Source organism: Mauremys reevesii, linkage group 2 (genome assembly GCF_016161935.1).
Source record: "Mauremys reevesii isolate NIE-2019 linkage group 2, ASM1616193v1, whole genome shotgun sequence".
NCBI classification, from domain to species: Eukaryota; Metazoa; Chordata; order Testudines; family Geoemydidae; genus Mauremys; species Mauremys reevesii.
In genome coordinates, this window is record NC_052624.1 from 285,825,097 (window position 1) to 285,846,039 (window position 20,943).

General features: G+C 56.0%; 1 protein-coding gene across 1 annotated transcript in view; it reads left to right on the forward strand.

The window, feature by feature from the left end:
• The window catches only part of BOP1 (BOP1 ribosomal biogenesis factor), a 99,501-nt gene that overhangs the window by 6,548 nt on the left and 72,010 nt on the right, over nt 1–20,943 (forward strand). The window contains exons 2-3 of the mRNA XM_039525454.1: nt 4,600–4,791; nt 20,356–20,481. Coding sequence (XP_039381388.1) covers nt 4,600–4,791; nt 20,356–20,481 — 318 coding nt within the window. The remainder of the gene's footprint in view (nt 1–4,599; nt 4,792–20,355; nt 20,482–20,943) is intronic.

Genomic DNA, 20,943 nt, shown 5'->3' on the forward strand with positions numbered 1-20,943 from the left:
ATGTAGTCTTGGTTAAATTACTATACGGTGGGTGCACAAATGGTTGAAAGATCATGCTGAAAGTGTAGCTATCAATGGTTTGCTGTCAAACTGGGGGACTGTATCTAGTGGGGTCCTGCAGAGGTCAGCCCTGGGTGCGCTTAGGAGGGGTTGCAAACACTTTGGAGAGGAGGATTAGCATTCAAAATGACCTTGACGCATTGGAGAATTGGTCTGAAATCAGCAAGATGCAATTCAATAATACTATCCCTAGGAAGGAAAAGTCAAATGCACAACTACAAAATGAGGAATGACTGGCTAGGCAGTAGTACTGCAAAAAAGGATTTGAGGGTTATAGTGGGTCTTAAATTGAATCTGAGTCAATAACCTGAAGCAGTTGTGAAAAAAAACTCCACCAGAGAGGTCCTTTGGGGCCATCTGCCTGTCCCAAGTCAGGGTAAAGGAGGAGGGTTGGGCGTGGGGCTAGCAACTCCACCCTGTAAAAATCAGCTTGCTACAGAAACGCCAACAATAGAGTTAACAGAGACTTTTAGCCTAGAAAAAGAAGGGTCTTCAACTCGAAGATGCATGACGCTGGGTGGTGAAAGCCGCGAGGAAGCCACTAAGCCGATCACCCTTCTTGCAGCCAGGAGGATTACCATCGGCACATGGAACGTGAGGACCATGTACGAGTCAGGAAAGACGGCGCAGGTTGCAGCAGAGATGAGGAGCAACAACCTGACCCTACTAGGCATTAGCGAGACAAGATGGACGCAAGCTGGACAGAGATGACTGTTGACAGGAGAGCTGTTGCTGTATTCAGGACATGAAGAGAGCGACGCACCCCACACACAGGGAGTAGGCTTCATGTTGTCCAAGCAGGCAAAGAGAGCACTGATTGGTTGGGAGGCACATGGTCCCAGGATCACCACAGCATCCTTCAGAACTAAAATGAAGAGGATTAAGATGAATGTTGTTCAGTGCTACGCTCCAACCAATGACAGTGAAGAGGAGGACAAAGACTACTTTTACAACAGACTCCAGAAAATATTAGAGACTCTCCCAGACAAAGACATTACCATCCTTATGGGAGACTTTAATGCCAAAATTGGACCTGGTAACACAGGATACGAACAAGTCATGGGGACCCACGCTCTAGGAGAGATGAGTGAGAATGGAGAGAGATTTGTGGATCTGTGTGCACTTAACAATCTGGTCATAGGAGGCAGCATCTTTCCTCACAAGCGGATCCACAAGAGTACCTGGGTATCGCCAGCAGGCATGACAGAAAACCAGATCGACCATGTCTGCATTAGCAAGAAGTTCAGAAGATCTTTGCAGGACGTTAGAGTTAGAAGAGGAGCAGACGTGGCGTCCGACCATCACTTAGTGGTGGCCAGATTGAAGCTGAAGCTGAAGAAGAACTGGATAGACGCGTCAGACAGAAGAGCGAAGTACAACGTCAACCTTCTGAAGGACCATAAGACCAAGGAAGATTTTGGATTGATGCTGAAGAATAAGTTTTCAGTACTACAGGATCGGTCTGAGGAAGAGGAAGACAGTGTACTCAACAGATGGCAGAAAGTGAGAGACACACTTAGGTCAGCATGCCAGGAAGTGCTTGGAATTAAGAAACACCAGCAGAAAGAGTGGATCACAACAGAGTCCTTGACAAAGATAGAAGACAGAAAGAAGAAGAAGGCAGCAGTCAACAACAGCAGGACTAGAGCAGCAAAGGCCAAAGCTCAAAAAGAGTATGCTGAAGCCCACAGAGCAGTGAAGAGGAATATTAGGAAGGACAAGAGAGATTATGTGGATGGACTGGCAGAAGCAGAGCAGGCAGCATACAGCGGTAACATGAAACAGCTGTACGATACTACCAAGCGACTGTCTGGAAAGTTCAGCAAGCCAGAATGCCCGTTAAAGACAAGCAGGAAAGTCTATAACAGGAATAGAACTACAGATGAACAGATGGGCGGAGCACTTTGAGGAACTCCTGAACAGACCAGCACCACCAAATCCACCAGACATCGACCCAGCCAACGAGGACCTCCCAGTCAATTGCGATAAACCAACCAGAGACGAGATCAGAAAAGCCATCACCATGATGAAGAACAGGAAGGCGGCTGGACCTGACGATATCCCAGCAGAGGCCCTGAAAGCAGACCTGGATGCCTCAGTGGAAATGCTGTACCCCCTCTTTGAGAAAATATGGGAAGAAGAAGTGATTCCAGCTGACTGGAAAGAGGGATATCTCATCAAAATCCCCAAGAAAGGAGACCTCAGCAACTGTGCCAACTATAGAGGAATCACACTCCTGTCGGTGCCAGGGAAGGTCTTCAACCGAGTCCTCTTAGAGAGAATGAAGGATGCCGTCGATCCACAGCTACGAGATGAACAGGCAGGTTTCCGGCAGAACAGATCATGCACGGACCAGATAGCAACGCTCCGCATCATAGTCGAGCAGTCTATGGAGTGGAACTCCTCGTTGTACATCAACTTTGTTGACTATGAGAAAGCATTCGATAGCGTGGATCGAGAGACCCTCTGGAAGCTCCTTCGGCACTATGGCATCCCAGCAAAGGTGGTCAACCTGATCAAGAATTCATACGACGGCATACACTGTAGAGTGATCCATGGAGGGCAGCTCACAAACAGCTTCCAGGTGCGAACCAGAGTCAGACAAGGATGCTTGTTGTCACCACTTCTCTTTCTTCTCGTCATCGATTGGATTATGAAGACATCCACTTACAAGCGTAGGAATGGAATCCAATGGTCATTGTGGACCCAGCTTGATGACCTGGACTTTGCCGGCGACCTTGCACTCCTTTGCACAGTAAACAGCAGATGCAAGAGAAGACCAGCGTAGTGGCAGCCACGTCATCACAGGTTGGCCTCAACATCCACAAGGACAAGACCAAGATCCTTAGGATCAATTCCATCAGCAACGACCCAGTCACACTGAATGGAAGCCCCCTGGAAGAAGTGCAGTCCTGCACCTACCTAGGTAGCATCATCGACCAGCAGGGTGGCACAGACGCAGACATCAAAGTAAGGATTGGTAAGGCAAGAGCAGCCTTCTTACAGCTCAAGAACATCTGGAGCTTCAGAGAGCTGTCTTTGGCAATAAAGATTCGACTGTTCAACTCCAACGTGAAATCAGTCTTACTGTATGGAGCTGAAACCTGGAGGACAACCAAAACAACCACCAGGAAGATCCAGACCTTCATTAATAGCTGCCTCAGAAGGATTCTCCAGATCCGCTGGCCAGACACCATCAGTAACATCCACCTCTTGGAGAGGACCCATCAACTCCCAGCAGAGGAAGAAATTAGAAGGAGAAGGTGGGGCTGGATAGGACATACACTACGCAAGCAGCCAACCAACATCACCAGACAGGCACTGCAGTGGAACCCCCAAGGCAAGCGGAAAAGAGGCCGCCCAAGAAATACCTGGCGACGCGACCTTCAGGTTGATAGCAAAAAAATGGGCTATACCTGGAACCAGCTAGAGCGAATGGCCCAGGATAGAAGACTATGGAGATCTGTTGTTGGAGGCCCATACCCCGGTTGGGGTGACGGGCATGAATGAATGATGAGTTGTGAAAAAGGCTAATATCATTCTGGGGTGAATTAACAGGGCCTTTGTGTGTAAAATGCTGGAGATAACTGTCCCATTCTACTTGGTGCTGGTGAGGCCTCGGCCTGGAGTACTGTGTCCAGCTCTGGGCACCATGCTTTAGGAAAGATGTGGAAAAATTGGAGCGAGTCCAGAGGAGAGCAACAAAAATAATAAAAGGGTTAGAAAACCTGACCCGGGAGGAGAGGTTAAAAAGCCCTGGGCATGTCTAGCCTTGAGGAAAGTACACTGTGGGGAGGCCTGATCGGTCTTCAAGTATGTTAAGGGCTGTTGTAAAAGGATGGTGATCAGTTGTTCTCCATGGCCGCTGTAGGTAGGAAAAGTAGCAATGGCCTTGGTCTGCAGCAAGGGAGATTTAAGTTAGACATTAGGAAAAACTTTCTAACTACTTAAATACTAGAACAGGCTTCCAAGGGAAGTTGTGGAATCCCTGGCCTGGGAGCCTTGTAAGAACAGGTTGGACAAACCCCTGTCAGAGAAGGTCGAGGTGTTCTTGGCACTGCCTCAGCACAGGGGGCTGGACTAGCTGACCTCCTGAAATCCTGTGCACTCCTCTCCCTACAGTTAAGGGAATTGGCAGGAAGATGAACCGTGTCTTGCTCATATTGGTGAAGCAGGCCCCCTGGAGACTCCTCCTAGCATAGAGGGACATAATCAAATTTAAGTAACTCACAGCAGCATTTCTGGGAAGTCATCACGTTTGTGAACCTTACTTGTGTCCCTCTCAGGTCTGGTCTGTGCGGATCAGTTTTACCAGCATAGCGATGTACTGCTGTAGCTACGGCAATAAAAACCCTAGCATGGTTCTACAGAAGTTCTATGGCCAGTTCCCTGCACTGGTGCACACTGGAGGGGTTTGCTGGTATAACTGCACTAGCCAAATCCTCCGAGGGTAGACAAGGCCTGAGACTGTGGCTAACTGCGAGGGTACGATCTCTTCATCGGGGGTTCTGTGCAGTGATGCTTGTGCTTTCCTTTCAGCTGTCCATTCCCAGTACCCAAGTGCTGGAGGAGCAGGCCCAGGAAAGCGATGACCTGACAGACAGCGAAGAGAGCATCTACTCTGGGCTGGAGGATTCTGGAAGTGACAGCAGCAGCGAGGAGGAGGCAGAGGACCAGGACAGCGGTGATGAGGGGACGCTGAAAGGCAGTTCGCTCTCAAAGAAGGCACAAGTAAGTGTGAAATGTCAGAACGTGTCCATATAATACTAGTGTCTTGTAGCTGTGCCCTGAGTTCTCTCTTAAAACGTAACTTCGCCTAGAAAGACAATTTCATGCCCAAGAAACCTGGGCTCTCCTCCCACTTCCCCCATCAACAATTTATGTGGGTCACATGCCGAATGATTTGCCAGGTAGGGAGACTCCTCCATGAGAAACCCTCGTGGCTTCAGTTTGCAGGCCGTGGTGGTCGGGGAAGAAGGCTTGTGGTTTGTGTGCATGTGAACCAGGATAATGAGACACAGCTCATGCGGGCGAATCTCTTCTTATTGGGGGGGGCACTTATTAAGCGTGTGGTTTATTGTTCTGTGTGGTGACAACATAGGACACACAGGGACACACTTCTCAGATTTCTGGCTGGGATGATTTAGTTGGGGTTGGAACAAGGGGTGGGACTAGATGACCTCCTGAGATCTCTTCCAACCCTAATCTTCTATGATTCTATGACTCTATCATTCAGCTGCCGTGCAAAAACAGCATGAGAACTGAGGGTTGGGGAGCAGCGGTTCTGGCAGAGGAGATGTGCGTTTACTGCAGAGAGATGGCATAGGAAGCTGGAGTGTTACTTGCATATTGTTAATTAAAGGAAGTCTAGTTTTCCTGCCATTTCTAGAGTGAGATACTTCACTCTCCCATACCGCCTTCCAGCTGAATGCAAATACTAACCTGGGTACAGCTCCTGTGAGTCGCTGGTATAATTCCTGTGTCACAGATTAGGAAACTGAGGCACAAGATCATGTCTAGAGTAGGAAAATAAGTAATTTACAATGAGCAAGTTAAAAATTTTGCAACTGCCACATTTTTAAACACTAATACAGTGAGCGTTTATTTCACGGTGGAACCCTGTGTACACTAACACGCTCTGAAAGAACAGCACTGGGATTGCCACCGTGGCCAAGGTGGAACTTCGGTCAGGTCTCTGACAGGTGCTCCAGAGGAAGGTGTAAGCGCCCCTCATAGGCAGGTGCGGGATAATCTGCCTCCACATTCGGTCTCTCTTTCGAACTCCTTGTGGTGAGATTAGTTTAAACCCTGAAGGGTGAGGTTTAAGGGCTTGTTTTCCCAGCCGTGGCTTGGCCCGAGAAGGGAAGTGATTTACAAACAGCTCACGCAGCCAGAGGCAGGAGTAGAACCAGGGTTCTGGCCTTGGAGCATGTCCCATAAGCAAGGCTCCGTGTCTGTCATAGAAGTCACGGATTCTGCGACTTTCCGTGAGCTCAGTGACTCCTGCAGTGGCCGGTGTGGCTGACCTTGGGGTCAACTGCTCAGTGGCTCCAGGGACAGCCCGAGTAGCGGCCGGTGAGGCTGGCTTTGGGGGCAGTCACACTGGCCACTGCTTGGTGACCCCAGCAGCTGGCCTCAGGGACCACATGAGCAGCGGGGCCCCGGAGGCCCCCCAGAGCAGCACCCCACCCCCCCCAGAAGCGGGGCCCCGGAGGCCCCCCAGAGCAGCACCCCACCCCAGAAGCGGGGCCCGGAGGCCCCAGAGCAGCACCCCACCCCCCCAGAAGCGGGGCCCTGGGGCCCCCAGCTATGATTTAGTCAGGAGTATTTATAGTAAAGGTCATCGTCAGGTCGTGGGCTGTGAATTTTTGTTTGTTGCCTGTGACCTGTCCATAATGCTGACTAAAAATACCTGTGACTAAATCGTAGTCTTACCCACGAGCCCATGAACCAGACTGTTCCCTGTTGTTCTACTCGAGGACCTGTCGCTGTGTGTGGGTACAGCTGGGGTGCAGGGGTGGCAGTGAGCAGAGTACCCTCAGTAACTGAGGATTGCTGGGGAGGATTGTGAATTCAGCGCCTTCCTGTCTGAAAGCCACAGCTGGCTCCCCGCCGGACCCGTGTCAAGTTCTTGGCCCCATCCTCAGCGTTTCTGTAGCCCCTCAACTGTGCTGGAGTTTACTCCTCTTGGGTTCGACTCCACGCCGGGTCGTGCTGCTGTCCTTCAGGAGCTCGCGGGCAGGCCGCTGGGAATCAAAGCCGTGACGGTACCGCTTAAGTAAAGTCAACCCCAGCATAATCCTGTGCCTGGAGTCGTCTCGAGCACCGTTTGTGCTGCCTTCTGTCCTCATCAGCACAGCCTGTGAAGGGCTGGAGTCAGAGCAGGGAGTGGGCACGTCTGAGGAGACGTGGCCTTGCTCAGGACTCCTGGCTGCGTCCCCCCTTTCGCCTCACTCCTGTTACGAGGCAGGAGTAACTGGATGGCGCTGCAGCGGCGTTTTACTGAGGCAAGAGCCATTTCCCCTCCCGTCCTGCGCCTCACTTCATACTCTGCGCATGTACGGCCGACACTGTCCTGGCGCCGGGAACAGCCCCGATGGGCATTTTGTGGTGACTGGAGACATGGGAACGGGGGAGCCTGTTGGGGTCCGTGTCCGGCCCCCGGGCCTGTCAGGGACCGCTTCCCGGGGTGCCTGTGCGTTGCAGGTCCGCTCGTGCAGACACAGTAGGCTGGGAGTGTTGGAATCCAGTTTAAGCTACCACTCTGCCTGCCTTCTGTGGAGGAGGGGCAGCCGAGGGGCTCCACACAAAGAAAAGCGATCAGACGTGTCCGACTTGGCCAGGATGCCTTTTTGATTTCACTTTTAAAACAAAATTCCCTACCCCATTTTCAGGAATTTTCCAGTGTGTGTTAAACAAGAGCCTCCTCTCCTCTCCTCGGTTCTGCAGCCAAGTCATAATACAGGATTTATCATAAGCAACCAATGTGGAACAGACAGTAAATGATGAGAGGTCTTGCCGATCCCCAAGCACTTTGTGGATACTGAGCCCATACATGAAGGTGAATGCGGCCATCTGTAGAGTGGAACAGAGCAGCTGTTTAACAGCCCTGTTACCAGATTTGCCCATTAATTTGGGGAATGCTCATTCATTCGGGTCACTTTTCTGGGGAAGGGGATTCTGTAATTCTGTCAATGTGCTGCTTGTGTCACGTGTGTGCTCATACGGAGCTCTACTTCTCCCTGCTGCAAGTCCCCTCCCAATGGAGCGATCCAGCAGGATCTGGGTTCCCCAGGGCTGGGTTCCTCCAGCCCCAGAACCGGATGAGCTCCCACACATACATTAACGGAGCACGTCTGAGCGGACCGGGTCAATCAGCACTGTCAAGCTGACCCCGTATCTGCCCCTGGACTCACTGGGCTGGAGGAAGCAGCACTTTCAAGCTGCCCCCCATTATATGCCCCTGGGCTCCATGGACTGGGTCAAGCAGCACTTTCCAGCTGTTACCCTTATGTGTCCCAGATTCAGCACGGCCCTATCCCGACTCTCACAACACAATTGTACTGGCAGGAACCTACTTGATGAGCAAACCCCACCGGATTCTGGGCACTGCAGGGATCTTTCGCTTAGGTAAAAGCAGCGTTGCTGCAGAGTGAATGGGGGAAGCTAAAAACACAAGAGTCAAGTTCAGCAAGAGAGAGAGAAGCAACCAGCTTAACCATAAAAGTTATTTATTGAATAATAGTGATCACTACACAAGGAGCCTAAACCAACCTAACCTACATTATTAAAGGTTAATACCGAAGGTAGAAAGGAAAACAGAAGTGGGGGGGGTCTCACCCACTCCATGAGGCTTGAACTGGTCGGGGTTCCCAGGTGATGCTGGTAGCTCAGGGTCCTGAGTGCTGGAGACAGGCAGAGTCCCCAGCGCGATCAGCCAGGAGAAGATGGAGTTCCAGTGGAACTGATGCCTAGTTTGGATCTAAGCATCAGAACACTGACTGGAGGGTGAGTAGGGATTTTTGTAGAGAAAATACAGTTGTTCAAGGGAGAACACTAGATTTGTTTATAGGTAAGTTGATGACTCAAGGGTTTTCTTTAAACTAGACAATAGGAGCTGATCACTCTTGGCTATGGGTGGTGTTTTCTTCCAGGGAGCTCACAATGCAACTAGGCTGCTTCAGTATTTGGATATCAATTAAGGATTCATGACTAGAATTGGTCTGATAATTGCTGAGCTGGGTGAGGGCAGACTAGGTTCATTAGCATCTGGAGCAGAGATTCCCATGATGCAGTGCTTCCCTGCTTTTTCTGGTCCCAGAGTTCAGTGCGGTTCTCTGTTCTCCATTCTGTATGTAAATTGAGATGTCTTCCAGTCCCATCTTTCATGCAGATGAGGCTAGGGGAGTTGTCTCTGCTCTCCATTCTGTATGCTAATGGAAATGTCTTAATCTTGTCACCCTTGTCAGGAGGGGTCTAGGTGCGTTTCCCAACGCCCTTCACTGCTCTCTGCGGGCTTGGCTACACTTACGGTTTGCAGCGCTGGTAGTTTGCAGCGCTGGTCATCCAGCTGTGTAGGAGCAGCGCTGGTGTGTGGCCACACTCACAGCTACCAGCGCTGGTGTGTGGCCACATTTGCAGCATTTCCAGCGCTGTTGGGAGTGATGCATTATGGGCAGCTATCCCAGCATTCAAGTGGCCACAACGTGCTTTTCAAAAGAGGGGGGTGGAGTGGGGTCTAGTGTGACAGGGAGCGGGGGGAAAGAGAGAGGGGATTTTTGGAGCCAACACTGTGTGTTTAGCTTCCTGACTTGAAAAATCAGAACATTTTTCTGACCCCTTAGTCTTAACTCTTAATTGCAAACAGCCTGCAGCTCCCCGCTGTTTCTCTGCCTGCCTCTCATTTGATTGTTTACAGCCAGGTACAGATGATCACAGCAAACAGGAGCTATGTTTGTTTTTTAGATAGCAGCAGCGGCAACGGAGGAGCTCCACAGAGCTGTTCACAACAGGGAGGAGGATCTCATTTGATTGTTCACAGATTGATCACAGCAAACAGGAGCTGATAAGCAGCTCGGTAGAAACGGAGCTCCTCCGGAGGTTCACAACAAAACAAAGACAGGCTGCATAACAAAACAAAGGGAGTAATTTTAGTTAAAAGCATTCTGGGATATCTCCTTATTCCCCGGAGGCCAATAAAAGCGCTGGTGTGTGTCCACACTTGATGAGCAGCGCTGGATCACCAGCGCTGCAATCGCTACACCCCAACCTGGCCAGGTGTACAGCCAGCGCTGCAGCCAGGGAGTTGCAGCGCTGGTTGTGCCCTGCAGGTGTGGACGGGGTGTAATTGCAGCGCTGGAAAGCCTCTACCAGCGCTGCAACTTGCAAGTGTAGCCAAGCCCTGCAAGTTTTTTCCTCTGATGGGTTTTGTTTAAGCAGAGGTGGTGGTGGGGGGTCTTGCATGAATCAGGCTTGATACTGCACCCTGGTTGCCGAAGAACACAGAGGTGACTGGTATCAGCACATGATAACCTTACATAACTGAGAATCCTGTCTAGCATTAAGGGGCATTTAGGGAGGCAGAATTAAATCACTAATGTAAGAATTTCCTCCGGACCTGACTCCTCTAGAGGGATCCGGGCTCATTAATAACTGCAAGAAGTAAGTAAATAAATAGAACTGGTTGTGTCCATGTAAAGGATGCCACCTCCAGCGGCGCTGCACCTTGTAGTGACTCTGCCGGGGCACCGGTTCGGTGCTAACTCAGAAAAATGGGCCTTTTCCCCTGCAATTTCCCATGGTTGTTAGCAATGCTGCAGTGTAGACAAGGAGCCAGCAACGGCCGGCATCTTAACCATGATATCCCCTGGCCCTGCTGCCGGCAGAGTTAGAGGTGGTGGTTCGGATGCTACCAGAGCAGCCCTACCAGAGCAGCGCTACCAGAGCGCCCCTACCAGAGCGCCCCCAGAGTGCTACCATAGCGCCCCTCTGTTGCTACCAGAGTTGCCCAAATTGTAGCAGGGGTAGGAACTGTGCGGGGGCAAGGCCCCAAGGAAGAGCAACATCTATCCAATTCTCTGTGTGTCTGGGTCTCTTATCCAAACACTAACCTGACCCTGCTGAGCACAGAGCTCTGGCAGGCCCCCGGCACAGGCCACGGGCTGGATCCTTCATGTGTATTTGCACCGAGGCTGAAAATGGACTTCTGACTTGGATGCAAGAGTGGGGGTGAGGCAGAGAGCTGCAGTCAGACGCGGGCGGATACAAGTGTAAAAGGCACCATAGCTCACTGCCGCTGGGTAGAAAGGCTTCCTTTTGTAGACGCTTTCCCCAGTTCCAAGCTTTAAAGTGACTCTTTGGAAACGTTGGTTGAATTAGGTGCCCTGTTCTAAACCCGCCTGGCAGCTGGTGACAGCGGGCCGCTCGCTCGCTCGTTCTGCAGGGGGTGTTGGGAGCTGTGCTTGATGGTGGGTGCCAGGCGCAGCTAGCATAGGTGGGGCCTGCGTGTCCTCTCCTCTGGCGAAGCTGCACGGGCGTGTCCAGGTTTCGCCAAGGTGAGAGCTGTGCTGCTAACCTGCCCAGCAGCCCACGGGCTGTCCAAGGAGCAGGCTGCTGGGTGTAGGTCCTGCTCTGCGGTGCGCACCGCGTCAAATACAGCTCCCCTGGGGCACCCTCCCATGTTGCTGAACAGTTTGGCCTTTGCCGAGGGACTAGCCAAACGGTGTCAGCCCTCACCTCAGCAGCCAGGCTTGGCCTGTCGGATGGCGCTAGAGCAGGGCTCCTGACCCACGCCAGTGTTGGAGGCCGCTGGTTTAAACCTGGCTGTGTTGCCCCGGGTGGGACACGTAATCTCCAGGGTGCCGCTCCGTGGCCCTGGGGGGCAATGTAGAATCCCTTGGTCTGTGCTCAGACCTACCTCCCCCGCCCAGCCTGGAAGCAGCCTGCTCGTCTCCTTGTTTTTCTGCTCAGGTATTTGCCGGGTGTCTGTGGCTGGTGCCTGGCCCAGCGAAGCTCAGTAACTGCTGGTGCGGAGGTGGTTGTTTTGGTACAGACGCGTGGGTCTGCACTGTGGCCTGGCAGGGCACGGGACCCTGCATGGACCCTGGGGCTACCTGGTCTGGGTTGCTTCCTAGCTTCTGTCCCTGAAAGGAAGTCCCAATATCAGGCACTGTGCGGTGACCTGAGGTTGGGGCTTCTCTTCCCTGTCTCCTGCATTAAAGCCCTTCTGGGACAGCTTCTTCAGCTAATCAAGCACCCAGAGATCCCCAGACGCTCCCAGGGACCTCTGTCGCCAGGCCAGAGTTGTTGTCTGGTCCTCACAGGAGGAGCAAGACGCCTGGATTGCATCTTGAGTCTGAACTAGGAAGGGGATTGGGCCCCGTCGGAGCAGTGTTGGAGAGCACCTGGGAACACGGCACAGTGCGTTACTGTGTCGGGCAGGGGTCGAGGAAGGAGAGCAGTAAAGGGTGGGGGGAGGCTGTGAAGGGGAATGTGCCCCATCCAGCCAGACTGTGGAAGCTTCAGGGAGGAAGGCACAGGGTGAGCGTCTCCCCCACCAGATGGTGTGGATTCTCGGAGGCTCCTGGGCATTAAAGCTCTGAGCTTGTTCTCCCACGCTGGCAAGGCCCGGAAGCTCTTGCAATGGGGCAGAACACGGAGTGCCAGAGCATCCTGCCGGTCCACCGTGGAGGGGGAGGACGCTCATGGGAGGTGACTAGACGGGTGCTGCTGGGGAGCAAAGCTCGCCTTCTGTTTAGGAGCCCTGCAATCAACTTCCTTCCCTAGTCCCCGGCTGCCTCGCTGCGCACCTCCCGGACAGCAACAGCCGCTTGAGTGCGTGGCTGAGCCAGGATCCAGTCCGAGTGGGGAGGTGCTGAACGGAGTTGTGCCGCCCCGTTCCCCTCGGGAACCCAGAGCCAAAGGGCCATTCCCCTGCCTGTCAGCAGGCTCGGGGCCTCTGTTCTTCGCGCCTGCCTAGGTTACAGGGCTGTGCAGTGATTAGGCCGTCGCTGTCGGGTTAGATTTCCTGCTGAGGGCTTCCAGCATGTGACAGGCCGTGCTTCCCTCCTGGGCAGCCCTGCGCTGAACAGAGCGGCCTGATTCCGTCGAAGGCCACGCTGAGCTGGTTATATGATCCAGGAAGCCCCCTCGGCCCCGCTGGTCTCTCTGGGGCCCCATGAAAGAGTCTGTCCCACGCTGGGGATAGGCAGCACTGGGACGCTGTCAGTGAGAGCGTGTGCCAAGACTGGCGCTCGGACCCCGCTGTCCCGAAGGGCCCCCTGGAGAGCGTGATGTCATGCGCCGCGGTTCAGCAGGGACGTCCCATCGGCCGCTCTGTTTCTAAAGGATTCGGAGCACTCCCTGGGACGAGTGAGGCCGAAGTACGTTCCCCTCCGTGCTGCCCGGTCGCTGCTTCTCTTAGCTCCGGGCCTTTGTCTGCTCGCACTTCCTGGGCCTGAGACAACCCCCACGTTTCCCGAGGCAGGCGCCGCCTTCTCGCTGACAGACGGCCTTGCCTGCTGTGTTTACGAACCCTAGGCCGGTTCATGGCACTCGATGGCGGCTGCTGCTGCTTTCGTCCCAGGGCATCTCAGCCAGTGTGATCCCCGCAGCAGGGCTTTGGACTGGAAAGCTAGCGTGGTGTCTGTGAGACCTGCGACGCCTGCCCCAAGCAGCTCGCGGTGAGGCTAAGCGGCCAGGGGTGAGTTAGTAGCTGCTGCTAACCAGCCTGCTGCTAGCTTCACTCTGGTTTAGTGATGGATAAACAGAGGCTGCAGACCCCCACCCTTTGGCTCGCTTCCCCCAGGAAATATGTGCTGCTGAGGTGTCGGCTCTTCCAAAGGAGAGACCCTCTCCCCAGCGCCTGGAGCTAAAGGACCTGCCTCTTCCCAGCCTCCTCCTGGCTGGCGCTGGTGCTTGGTTTGGCGTGGCGGTTGCTTTGTTGAGCCCAGTTAGGAAAGCAGCAGGCAATGCTTCTTTGGAGGGGGATGCCTGCACGGCTTTCTCTTGTGCCTCAGTGCTGGGCCGGGGCCTCTCCGTGCTCGGCACGAGGGCTCGTAAACTTCTTTAGCAACTGTCCCAGCCATCAGACCCGGGCTGCACCCGTTGGTACGCGCTGCCTGGCCGAGCGCGGGTGTTCCAGGTTGGTGGGTGCAGCTGATGGAGGGTAGCAGCCGCCCGTTACGGTAGGACTGGGGAGCCTAGAGGGCTGCCTCTGGGGCACGTGCGGAGCCGTGAGCTGGGGAGAGCTGCCCTGATAACAGCTGCTCAGAGCCAAGCCCCGTAGCCCTTCAGGCTCCTCCGAGAGGACTAGACTCCGGAGGCTAATTGTCCAGTTACCCCTCCCGTGCTCCTGGAGGCCCAGAGGAGCCTGGCCTGGTGAGTGCCTCTGTGAGATGCTGGCGGCTCTAACACGGCTACTGGGAGGGAGGCTGGGGCTGCTGCCACCAGGAGATGAGCCGTCGGTCCTCTGTGGGCGGGGGGGCGTTTGCCTCCGTCTGCAGCTGGAGCCCCCAGCATAAGGGCTCTGGGCCAGGTTGTGCAGGTCCTTCGTGTCCCATCTGATCTTTGGCGTCAATGAACGTTTCACACCCATGCAAACAAATCCTCTAACTGCAGTGACCGATGTGCCCAAACTCTCCTGCTGTTTGGGGAGCACAGTCCTGGCCGGTCCAGGCTCTGGGTAAGGGGCTTTGCTCTGACCCCGGCGGACGTGGCCATTCTCGCTGCCCTGTCTGGATAATACGGGGGATTGCTTTGGGCCTGCTCGTGTCTGGGCTCTCAGAGCTGCTGCAAAGGCTTGGACTCCTGCCAGAAACTCAGCCGGTCTAGCCGGCCTCTGAGGGTGTGTGTGCACTGCAAGGAGACCCCCAGGGCTGGCCCTCCCACCTCGCGGGGGTCCCAGCGCCTGGCCTCCAGCCCCAGCCGGAACATCTGCACTGCAACCAGCCCCTTAGCCCGAGCCCCGCAAACCTGAGTCAGCAGCACGGGCCGGCCCTGGGCTTTACTGCAGTGTAGACAGACCCCGAGAGTGGACGTGGCTCACCAATGAAAGGGGGTTCGGCGGCTACCGCACCGTTTGGCCAGGCCCCCGCAGGGGGCCAGCCCCGGACTGGCAGGGGCTGCTGCAGCGGGAGAGCTGTGGGGTGCAGGCCCAGCAAGGGGGCACAGGGGCTGAAAGAGCAGGAACTTGCAAGTCCTAATTCTGGCCTTCCCCTGCCTCCCTCTGTTAATCTTCCCGTCCGTGTACCAGCCCCCTGCGTGTCCCTGGCCGGCCGGCCTCCCAGAAGGGCTGCCCAGAGAAATAGGGGAGCAGTTTATAAAGACGCACACACAGACACACACGCGATTGGCAGGTTGGACTTGCGTTCTCCCCTTTCCCAAGTCGAGGCTTCTCTGGTCATTAGCAGGCTCCAGAGAGGAGCACAGACCCCATTCAGCCCTGGCCGTGGCCCAGCCTGGCAGAACTGCCAAGGAAACCCGGCAGCCCAGACACGACTCTCCCAGCAGGCCTCTGCCATAAACACCGGCGAGTGCAGCCCCCCGCTGCTCCCAGCCACGCGCACACGCTCCCACGCACACGCTCCTGGACTCCCTCACACATTCGCACTTCACACCAGACTCCTGTGCGCGCTTCAGGCCTGTTTCTCTCCCGCCCACCTGCCACTACTCCTCACTAACCCTGCACCCGGCTCGCTGCTCCCATTCCCCCTCCCCGTGCTGTCACCCTTCACCCCTTCTCCCCTCTCAGCGGCAGCCCCACGTCCCCAGGCCTGCCAGCAGAGCAGACATTCACCTTCGCTGCTGGGGTGGAGCGGGGGCCTTGGTGAGCCTGTTCGGGCGCGGGGGAGTGCGCTGGGGCTGGTCTAAGGTGGCGGGGGGGTGAGGAGAGAGCAGGCCCGGGCTGTGGTGTGAGGAGCCCAGCACACCCGTGGCCGGCCCGCGCCAGCTGCCTCGGGCTGCAGAGCTCTGCCATGGCCGTGTAGGCGCTCGGGCTGGGGCTGGAGTCTGGGCTCTGGGACCCTTCCCCTCGCCGGCCCAGAGACCGGGAGCCTGACTCAGCTGACACGGGCCAGCCCAGCGTTTGTGGGCCGGGGCGGCTGGTGGAGCTGCTGCTGTGCTGGCCTGACGAGCTGAGGCAGTGAACCACACGCACCCACCCCAGGCCCAAGTGCCCCCCCCACACACACACAGACACACAAACACAGACACACGCCAAGAGCGTAACCTCTGTGACCCCACTCAGCTGCAGCATAGGCCGTGCTTGGTTCAGTCTTTCAGTGCAAGGTGAGATGATGCAGCAGTGGCTGGTGCTGGCGCGACTTTGCCAGGAAAGCTGGCTGCTCGCTCTGCTCCAGCAGGCAGCGGGGTTACAGGGCTGAGCAGGTCGGACACGGTGTCCCTGCATTTCAGGGTAACGTCTCGGCAGTTGCTTTCATGACGTTTTTCAGAGGTAGCGTCCCACGGCTGAGCTTTCCTGTTCCCTCGCTAGTTTTAATCTCCGTCTCGGAGTTTGTTCTGCCGTCCGTCTCCTTCCTTCTGCCTTGATTTCCGTTCAGTATTTTCCCTTCTCCTTTGTTCTTTTTCCTCCCTCCCCTGGGCTTGTCCCATGTCCCCGGCTGCAGTCTGAGACCGAAGGGCCTCAGCAGAGCTGGATGAGGAGTGTGGGGGGCTGCGGATCAGGATGGAGGTCTGATTAGCCACCTATGGGAGGTTTCCTTCTCCCACTAATCCCCCCGGCTGCAGCCAGGGACAGTCTCCAGTCCTGTCCGTGCTGGGAATCTGAACTGTTGCTGAAAATGACTGAGCAACGTGCTGCCCCGATCCAGTGCCGTTGGTTCCTGTTGGTGCAGACTCTCTTCAGCCCAGGATACGGGTCCTGGTGCAGCCAGGACTTGGCTGGAGTCTTGCTGACGCACCAAGTGCAGGCACAGGCTCACCCCAGGCCCCCTGCGCGGCCTTTGGCGCGTCCCCAGGGACAGGTGTTAGCTTTCAGCATTGCATGCCGCCCTCTAGTGGACTCCAGCGTGCCAGCGGCTGGGCCTGTTAGAGGCTCTTTATTGGTCTGATCTCTGAGCAAAGCCCCCGATTTAGCTGCCATCCTTATCCGGATGTTCAAGCAGAAGTTCCAGGGACCCTAATCTACTAAATGGCTTCACTGCTGCCCTCTGGGTGAGCTGAGCCCCGTCGCACTGATTCCCAGTCACAGGAGGGCTAGGAGCTTTTCCATGCACCAGAACGCACCGAACGGTTTGCCACTCAGCCCTTGATAAAGGAATGGCCTGTGAGTGCACTCTGCCGGCTGGATAATCTCTGCAGGGGTGAGCCGGCTTCCCCCATTGAGCCCTGAGCCTCCGGCCTGCCTAGCTTCCGGGCACCTGGGGCGTCGAGAAAGCAGCTCCCCTGAAAGCCTTCGGTCAAGTAGCAGGGTAGGGTCTCTGCCAGTCTTGCTCGAATGCCACCGCCTGAGGATTTCCTCGAGGCTTTTGGGGACTGTTTCCTCGCTAGGGAGAGTTTTCTCCCCAACGGGTTAATGCCCGGAAATGCAGTTAATCGCTAAGCACTAGAATCCTGCCTGCAGCCCAGATGTGCTAGAGGGGGACTTGGGATGGATTTTATACAAGGGCTCTGCTTAAGCAGCCCAAAGCCGATGACTTGATCTCTGCTCTCAGGGAGCTCGCAGCTCGTGTCCTCAGCTGGCTGGGGGTGTCAGTGGGTTACCCAGCCCGAGGCCGTAGGGCCGGGCCGGCGCGGAGAGCGGAGGATGGTGTGCCACTGGCCGTCGGAGGCAGCCTGCGGCGCCAGGGACCCGGTGTGGCAGTGCGAGCTCTTTCGCCAAAGCTCACCGTGGTGGGAGGGGGGGAGAGGGGAAGTGAGTGGGGGGGAGGATGGAAACTCCGGTCCAAAGCCATCTGAGCGCCAAAAGCCTGGAGAAAAACTTATCTCCAATCTCCTTCTTAAAAAACCTGTAATAAAGCCTTTTGTTTTTGCAGTAATCTCATCCCCGTGCTGGCCCTGTATTTTCCAGGCTCTCTCCCACCCGGCTCCCTGCGGCGCTGGTGTTGCGTGTAGCCGAAGGGGATCGCACGCTGTGTGGATTTTAGTGCTCCCCCGAGGAGGGTTTTCTGGGGCTGGTTTTCTGATTATTTCACTGAATCCTCTGGTAAACCCGATCCAGCCTGGGTCCCCCGAGAGGAGGGGTGGGGGGGAATCTCTTTTCCAGGGCCGGGCCTGCAGGTCAGCGAGTGGGCGCTGTCTGGTTCCCCGTGTCAGAGGGGGCTGAGCCCTGCCCTGGCTGCGCGGGGTGGTTAACGCAGGCTGAGGGCCCCTCCTGGCATGCCACGGGGCACGTCCCAGCATGCAGTGCGCTGACTCGACGTGCAGGGTGTGCTGGCCCCGGGGGCCTCGCCAGGCTGCGCTGCGCTGTGCTGGAAGCTGCCTTCGGCGCCATTGTAGGCAGATCCGGTCTGATCCCTTCACCTCCGACAAGCGGTCAGTGGGACCCGCGGCTGGCCACGCTCTGCAGATACAGGTGCGCGTCGCTCTGGAACGCTGCCCGAGGCGCCCCGAGCTGCTTGGAGGAGCACGGGCAGCGGAGGGCTGCGAGTGCAGCCTTGTGCCTGGCCCATTCTTTGCTAGAACCGCCTTGTGGTTCTGAAATGGCAGCACCCTTGGGTGACCTCAGCGAAACCACACCCTGCAGGGAAGCTTTGGGGGCTGGCTGCACCAGAGGGCGTCAGCCCAAGCGAAGGCCTCATGTCTCAGATACATTGTCCATCGGCTTTAGACACCCAGTTCGAATCTGGCTGCCAGCACCTGCAGTGACCTTAGCCTGAGACTTCTCCCATCACTCTGGACCTACCACGGCTACCGCTTCCCCCATCCACAAGGCTGGTTACCCTGTCACAGAAAGCTGCTAGGTTGGTTGGACACAATTTGTTCTCGACAAGTCCATGCCAACTGTTACTTATCACCTTATTATCCTCTGGGTGTTTGCAAATTGATGGCTTGATTATGTGCTCCAGGATCTTTCCGGGCACAGAAGTTAAGCTGACTGGCCCCTGGGCTGTCCTTATTCCCGCATTTATAGATGGGCTCTGTATTTGTCCTCTTCCCATCCCCTGGCATCCCTCCTGCCTTCCAGGACTTGTCAAAGGGGGGAGGGATAGCTCAGTGGTTTGAGCATTGGCCTGCTAAACCCAGGGTTGTGAGTTCAATCCTTGAGGGGGCAACTTAGGGATCTGGGGCAAAAATGGGTCCTGCTAGTGAAGGCAGGGGGCTGGACTCAATGACCTTTCAAGGTCCCTTCCAGTTCTAGGAGATTGGTATATCTCCAATTATTACCTATTGCCTTTTTTATCGCTAATGGCTCAGCTATCTCCTCAGTCAGCTCCTTGAGTATTCTCGGATGCATTTTCATCAGGTTTAGATGGACATGAAAAAAAATCTTCCTGTCAGGGTGGTGAAGCACTGGAATAAATTGCCCAGGGAGGTTGTGGAATCTCCATCCTTGGGGAGGTTTAAGAGCAGGTTGGACAAACCCCTGTCAGGGCTGGTCTAGACAATACTCAGTCCTGTCAGGAGTGCAGGGGACTGGACTAGACGATCTCTCGAGGTCCCTGCCAGTCCTACAGTTCTAGATCTTGGTTGCCTGGGTTAAAAGGGCTGAGGGAGGGGAGACAGTAACCCTAGGGCCATATAGCGGGAGGGATAGCTCAGTGGTTTGAGCATTGGCCTGCTAAACCCAGGGTTGTGAGTTCAATCCTTGAGGGGGCCACTTGGGGAACTGGGGTGAAAATCTGTCTGGGGATTGGTCCCGCTAGTGAAGGCAGGGGGATGGACTCGATGACCTTTCAAGGTCCCTTCCAGTTCTAGGAGATTGGTATAGCTCCCATTATTATTATGGGGTGAGCATCAGAAATCCTGGGGCTGCTGGTTGGCAGGGCAGGGGAAGGGGATGCTGAATGCAGAGCTGGGTCCAGCTTGCTCTGAGAATGGGTGGTGTGGCCTGCAGGGGCTGACGCGGCCTGTGCACTCTGACTAGCCAGACATTTATCTCCCGAGCTGCCAGCCCCCTCCAGGGCCTGAGGAGCCTGCACACATTTTTCTTCCTTGGCTAAGCACCTCTCCACTGTTGCTGGGGCGGGGCCGGGGTAACCGCAGCATCCCCATGGCCTGTCTGGCTCCACAGCTCTGGGGTAGCCTTGCCTGGCCGTGGAATGAGCGAGTGTCCTCCCAGAGGGGTTATGCCATGGGCTGGGTGGGGCAGGTACCTGGGGTCTGAGCCGTGGCTGGGGGATTTCGCAGAATGTGGCCAGCCAGCAGAAGCTGCAGGGGGTAGGAAAAGTCAGCCTAGCCAGAGCGTGTTCTCCTCTGTGTGCGGGGAAGGCAGCACAGGTGCCTGGAAGATTGCCCCGATGGCTGGCCTCCAGGAGGGTGGGGCTAATGACTTTCTCTCTTCTCCCTGGGGGGGCAAAGGTGGGGGGGGCTGTTCCTATTTTAGAATCACCTAGTCTGATAAACTAACTCCTTGGGTAACCTGGTGACCCTGGTCTCCCCAGGATCTTTAGGGTCAGGGCTTGGGTGGTGGGGAACCAACAAGGACCCTGTGGGGGGAAAGACTCGGGAGTTCAGGAGCTCCTGGCTTCTGTGATGCTCTGCAGCAGACGGACACTCTGGGGGCTTCACTGAAATTCCCAAATGGGGGCGGTTCCCCAGTCAAACAAGGGTCACGTCACACACAGTCAATGCAGTGGGGTCACACTGAACCAAGTCTGGCGTCTCGTTGTCTTGCAGGCCGGGGTGGCTTCCCAGAAGAAGGAACGAGTGCGGTGCCAGCGCTTGGAGGCAGAGTCGATGCCCAGCGCCCAGCAGGGCCTGCCGCGGAGGGATGAATACGAGGAGGACAGCTCGGACGAGGAGGTAGGACCCAGGTTGAAGTGGCATTAGCTCTGCTGTGGTTGGGACACGGTGGGCCGGCTCAGCGGGGCACGGCGGGCCGGCTCAGCGGGGCACGGCGGGCCGGCTCAGCGGGGCACGGCGGTCCGGCTCAGCGGGCACGGCGGGGCGGCTCAGCGGGCACGGCGGGCCGGCTCAGCGGGCACGGCGGGCCGGCTCAGCGGGCACGGCGGGCCGGCTCAGCGGGCACGGCGGGCCGGCTCAGCGGGGCACGGCGGGCCGGCTCAGCGGGGCACGGCGGGCCGAGCTGGGCATTGCGAAGTGCTGTTCAGGGTGAGTGGTAATGCTGGGGAGTTGGTCCCCGCTTGCTATGCGTTCCGTAGGGGCTGCTGGTCTCCCAAGGCCGGGGCCAGGCGAAGAGACCTCTTCTGCTCAGACTGGGAAGCCAAGGGAGAGGCCAGAGGCCGGGAAGTAGTTCTAGACAGC